The 6,481-nt window shown below is 34.8% G+C and overlaps 1 protein-coding gene across 1 annotated transcript; it reads right to left on the reverse strand.

Annotated features, from left to right (window-relative positions):
* Positions 1-244: 244 nt before the first annotated feature.
* On the reverse strand, positions 245-1,156 carry LOC128132384 (vicilin-like seed storage protein At2g18540). Its single transcript, XM_052768925.1, has one exon. It carries the CDS (start codon positions 1,154-1,156, stop codon positions 245-247), a length of 912 nt encoding a protein of 303 aa, XP_052624885.1.
* Between the last annotated feature and the right edge of the window lie 5,325 nt (positions 1,157-6,481).

The raw sequence follows: 6,481 nt of genomic DNA on the forward strand, positions 1-6,481 counted from the left end.
TTTGGGACATGTTGCCCTTGTAACCGAGCTCATGAAGAAGACAAAGCCAAAACTTAAATCCAGTGTGGTTGCTGTTTTCATAGCCAGTGGAGACATATTTGGACTTCTTCTTCCATTTAGTGTGTCTGGCAGTGGTGGTTGGAAGAGTATTGGTCTCTCCTTTGGGAACTTCCTGACTTTCTGTTTCTGAAGTTCCCAAGAAAATAGTAGATTTGGAGGGTTTGAGTGTCTCCATAATGGAATGTTAATAAGAGTCTTGGATGAGTCCATCGTCAGCAGCAAACACAAAGTCCTTTTCCATGTCTTGAGCAGATTCCATACCAGTCTTTGTGAATTGGTCCAAAGACTTCTCACAATGGATGGCAAGCTCAATGAGTTTATCCGTGGTCTGGACCCTCTCTTGCTCTTCCCTCTTTTGTTGCTCCTCATGCAACATTCCCACTAATTCCTTTCGCTCCTCTTCTTTCTGTTCCTCAGCCTCTCTTAATTCACTAAGAACCAGTTGCAATTGCTTGGTGGCAATTTGTTCGTTCTCAGAAGCGTTCTTCTCCAACCCTTGTATAATTTCATCATTGTTTATTAGAGCCTTGTTTTTCTCTCTTTCCTTTTGCTCTCTCTTCTTCTCAGCCTTTAGCTCATTCTCTTTCCTCTTACTCTCTTTCACAACCATCTGAATAAGCTCTTTTCTAACCCTTCCTCCTTCTTCCTGTTCCACAACTTTCAATTTCATCAATTCTTCTTTTGTCTTCTTATCTCTCAGTCTCTTCTCTTTTAACATTTCCTCATTCAAGTCTATCTGAGCATTTCCCTCTTTCTCCTCTCTTTGACTTTGCCTCTCCTGGTCATCTCGTGTTTCCCTCATTGGAGCATCAGACTCTTGGCCTGGGATATGTGAGTGTGTCCCTGGGGGCTGCTCATGACTTTTTTCGACACCCACATCTTCCTTTTGAGAGGAAGGGGGTTGTGTATGTGTTATATTCCAATGTTTTTGCGAGACATCATCTTCTTTAAAGGATGAAGAGGTAGATGATTGTTTGGGACATGTTGCCCTTGTAACCAAGCTCATGAAGAAGACAAAGCCAAAACTTAAATCCAGTGTGGTTGCTGTGTACAAGAATGTGGTGTGAGATAAACTCAACGTCTCTATTGCTGTCATGTGACAACTATTACTACTGGCTAGTATCAGAAGGTATAATGTTCTTTTTTTTGGTCAAATTTATCGTTTGATTAAGAAATCACGATTCCACATAAAACTCTTATTAAACAAACAAATAATCCTTTTTATCTATATCTAACTAGTTACTTTATGAGATAAAAAATAGTAAACAAATAATCCTTTTTACCTATATCTAACTAAAGCTTTTTTTTGGCCTTCCATCCAATAAGTTCTTAAAGGAATCAGTTTGTACTTTTCATTTTCATAACAATTTTAGTCTCTATCGTAGTCCCAAGTAAAATGACTTGATTGCCCTTCATATAGTCAGTCTGACTTTTACCTCCAACTTTAAATCTTTTTCTGTTTTGCTAACAACTCATTTGCAACGGTCATAAACTGATTGAAAATCATTTAGAGCAAAAAAAAGGTGTCGTCTATTGTTTAGTTTTCCATGTTAAAAGATTTTTGCAAGTATTGCTTTTTCTTAAATCTTTGTCAGAAGACGATGTGACATCTCTTTTGATCAAAGATGCCAAAAGTGTAAAGCTTTGGTCTCCTAAAATGTGTCTGGTCATCAGATTATAGTCGTTGAATGAAAGTAGAGGTATGATCTTTCCTCTCTAAAACTGTAACATAACTTTATTTCTTTTGTGTGGGTTATTATTCTTTATCAGTGTATATATGGTATGTTTCAGTAATCCTTATCGAGAATCAGATTTTGCAGATGTTAAGTGGCTAAAGTCAAACAAGATGGGTATTATAGTTCTTATTTATTTCTATTAAAAGATATATAGGAGTAGTTTGTCCCATCTCATTTAATGTTATTCTTCGGGAATCTACTAATGAGGCTCCAACTGATCCTGTATCAGACCCAATTGAAGGTAGAAGCAATAATAATTATTATTTTCAAAAGTTTCTTCAGGCTATACAAACCCTAAAATATTGACAATTGAAGGTGGAAGCAATGGTGGCCTACTTGTTGGAGCTTGCATTAATCAGGTATTATGCTAATTCAATAATATTAAAATCTTTAATAAGTTATTCCTAAAAGTTGATTTTTTTTTGTTATGACAGAGGCCTGATTTATTTGGGTGTGCACTTTCTCATGTTGGCGTAATGGACATGCTCAGGTTTCACAAGTTCACAATCGGCGAGTAATCTTTTTAGCTAAGATTACAATTGTACCCTTGTGACATGGTTTTTCTTTTCTTTTTTTGGTAGGTCATGCGTGGACTTCTGACTATGGTTGTTCAGACAAAGAAGAAGAGTTGCAATGGTTGATCAAGTGAGACTAACATTATCTTATCCTGATTAAATTCTCAATTTTTATTCAAAATATTAATTAGTTATTTACTAATAATAACTTTAAAAAAAACATTTTCATCAGGTATTCGCCACTGCATAATGTGAAAAGACCATGGGAGCAATCTTCAAAAGTTCCCGACAATACCCTCCAACTTTATTGTTAACAGTTGATCATGATGACAGAGTTGTGCTGTTGCACACTATGAAATTATTAGCTGTAAGTATTTCATTTGAATTGTGTTAAATTTAATTAAAAGAGTATTTGTTTATTATATTTGTTTTATGTTAGACGATGCAATATGTGTTGTGAAAAAGATACTGAATTATTGATATTTGTAGGTATGAGCCTCTAGGGTATATGCTTGGGTCAGAATATTTCTTCATATGTTGCAATCTTATGGTCCAATTTATGCTCTCTCTGCATATGTTGCGAGCTTGGTTGCTCTTAGAAACAACAGGCAATTTATTCACATTTTCACTTACCATATTCATATTTGTAGTATAAGATATCTTTGTGTTACTGTTTTATTAAAATATTCTATCTATCAGTTTCCGGATGTTCAGCAATGAGGATGTTACTATCAGTGCATGGATGCTTGCAATGAATGTCAACCATGAGGAAAATCATCAACTTTGTCAAACCGAATGTACACCAACATCTATAGCTGTGTGGGATCTCCCCAAGTGTTTAGGTTAGTATTTTTTTCTCCTAAACAATCTTCTTTAACTTTTTGAGAAATCCAACTTAGATTTGATGTGTGTGATGAATATTTGATGTTGTAGGGCTTTGTAACTTTTTCTCTTAAACCTACCTTATATATTGACCTGTAGCTGATTACACATTAATTTAATTATGCAGGTTTTGAAAATTTTCATGGAAAAGAATAATGTTAATGCTCTTCATAGAAAAGTATGTTGGTATTTTAGGAAATTTGGCTAATAATTTAGTTAATTATATAAAAAATGTTGAAATGTTACATTTTTCTACTATTGGAATGATTATTTGTATGACATTAACTTTTGTGCAATGTATTGTATTTTTTGTATATGGAATTTTATTTTCTATTATGAGACATGAAATTCAAATTTAATTTGAAAACCAGTAAATCTATAAATAATTTTTTTTAAAAAAAAGTTAAAATTACGATACGCAAAAATGTGTGTCGTCTTCATTTATGACATGGCCTTTCTTGACAGGGGCTTCCTTGATACACATTGTGTATCATAAGCACGCACGTCATAAGGTTACGACACGCAAATGCATGTCGTCTTCCTTTATGACAGGGCCTTCCTTGATACGCATTGCGTGTCATAACCGCGCGTCGTAAATGTGCGTCATAAATGCGCGTCGTAAATGCGCGTCGTCTCTCTTTATGACAGGGCCTTCCTTGACGCGCATTTGCGCGTCGTCTGAGCGTATTACGACGCGCAATGAGTGTCGTAAAATGCTGTTTTTCTAGTAGTGACACACACACACACACACACACACACATATATATATATATATATATATATATATATATATATATATATATATAGGACAACCTACCCATCCCATCGATCCTCACATACTGATCCTATATAACGATCTTACAAGATTGATACAAAAGGATAACTGTGAACAACAAGTTGACTATGTTGCATAGAAGATTCCTTGGCACCTGATGAGGATCAATAAAGATAACAAATGAAATAAATAAAGTACCCGAATGAATATACCTGATCCATACTCTCGAATTAGTGTATTTCATTAACACCACCAGACATACTATCTTCTGGGGTGGTCATCTTTACTCCTCTAGATGACTTAGACATGCCTAGAAGTGGTATGAACTTAAGGTATTATTGAACATAGTTCTACCCTATGACTCACACTATGTGGAAGTCTACGAAGCTCACTCGATCACTTTGTAAACGAAAACACTGAAACACAAGGCTCATCAAAAAGAAAAAGGAAAGGAATACTAATGTAGTACTCGGGTGCTTTTCCGTACCCTAGCACGTAATAGTGTTGAAAATGGACTTTGTACATAATAGTTCTTCTAGCACATAATAGTACCCCGACACAAGTAGCACATGAGAAATAAAATTGTACTCTCCGTTTCAAGCTCACAACCACCCCACTATAAAACTAACCAATGTTAAACTTAATTGAACTAAGCATCTCTTTTAAGTCTAGGTGTAACTAAACATGGTTGTAATACCCATAATTGTCCCAAAGTTCCTTCCTGTATAATATCTTTATAGTACATGGTAAATCTAATATCTCTTCAACTTAAATTAGACTAATCATCCTTTGTAAGTCTTATCGCATCACTAGGCAAGACTATAATGCTTAATATTAACTCCCAATACATACTCTATTTAGCCAAAACTATCATATTCTAGTGTATGCATTTAACATAGAGTATTATGTACTAATATACATTTACTTTCTCAGAAATAATACTTCTATTATTATCATATAATAACATTATATATATATATATATATATATATATATATATAGATCTTAACACAAGTTGAACTATATCCGGTACGCACAATGTATGTCATCAAATATACATCTAATCACATATTCTAGACAATAAAAATATAATTCACATATAGATTTTCAACAAATATTTAATACGTTTACTTGTATAAAAAAAACATGTTCATGAAAGTAACTATGCACTCACTTGAATAAGGTGGAAGATACTCGGGAAAGCTAGCTCCTCTGCTAGCTCTTCAATTTATCCATTTTGACAACATAAATACGAGTATTACTATGTCTCAAATTTTTTTCATATTTATACGATTTTAATAACTATTTCCCGAATTCCTCAACAATCACAATGAGTACATCGAGATATATTAAATAAGGAATTACCAGGTAAGATCATATCAGAGGTAGAGTCCGTTTGGTATATAGAGTATACTGTTTGGAAATCCCACTTTAAACACGTAAATATATGTAACCTAGACATAATTCCCATAATTAGAACTTAAATATTTTTTTATATGTCCATAGTAACGATAATAAACTTAAATATAGGTCACACTTAAAGCTTAAGAAGCGTAGCTCAACATACAAAGTTTCTAGCGAAAAACCGGAAAGTCACAAGCAGAATCCCGACCTGAAAGCTCCTTTTCATTAGGCTCCAAGATATCTCAGAGCTTTGCTAGAGTGCTTAGAAGCTTAGAAAAAGTCAGACTCAAGGGAGGAAAATGTTTGAGAGTGTGTGTGTGTGTGTGTGAGAGAGATTGAAAGTTGTGAGAGAATATGCCAACTTCGCTGATATGTTTGGAACCGGAAAGGGGGCGCGCCGTGCATCCATACAAGGGCGCGTCGCGCCTTTGGAACATAGCCCCAGTAACTTCTTGCCACATGTGGAAATCATGTTGGTCCACATTAGTATGACAGTCGCCTTCTAGACCATGACATGTGTCCTTATTTTGTGGTGCTACATGTCACACATACAATGGGCCATATCACTTGGTCTCTCGGAGGAGTCGCTATCCGACAACGCTACGTGGTGTGCTCTTGGGATGCCACGTCATCAAAATAGTTATATTTTTCCAGATCTTCGAACGGCCATAAATTTCATATACGAGCTCCATTTTTGACGTTTTTTTCTATCTCCAGAATCTGCTCGACGAGTACTACAACTTTACTTTAGGTATCAACAACTAATTATCGATTGTTAAAGTTCGTGCGAAAATCATTAATCATTCACGCGAACTCTTTTCTCGACTGTCTTTATATAGATAAGTTCGTATTTATAAGATCTTCAACTCTTGTTTACATTGTTTCGGCTAACAATCAACCAATTTTAATTTTGATATCAGTGTCCTGCATTGTTGGACTGAAACTTCGAAAAATCATAACTTCCTCATACAAAGTTAGATTTTGGTGCTCTTTATATGTATGCTCTCGATTTTATATTTAATACGAAATTCGTTTAGATTAATTACGCTAACAAGTAACCTATCTCCGATTCATATTTTACGATGCACTTTCCCGTATAGGGCTGAATG

The sequence above is a fragment of the Lactuca sativa genome, chromosome 2 (assembly GCF_002870075.4).
Source record: "Lactuca sativa cultivar Salinas chromosome 2, Lsat_Salinas_v11, whole genome shotgun sequence".
NCBI lineage: Eukaryota > Viridiplantae > Streptophyta > Magnoliopsida > Asterales > Asteraceae > Lactuca > Lactuca sativa.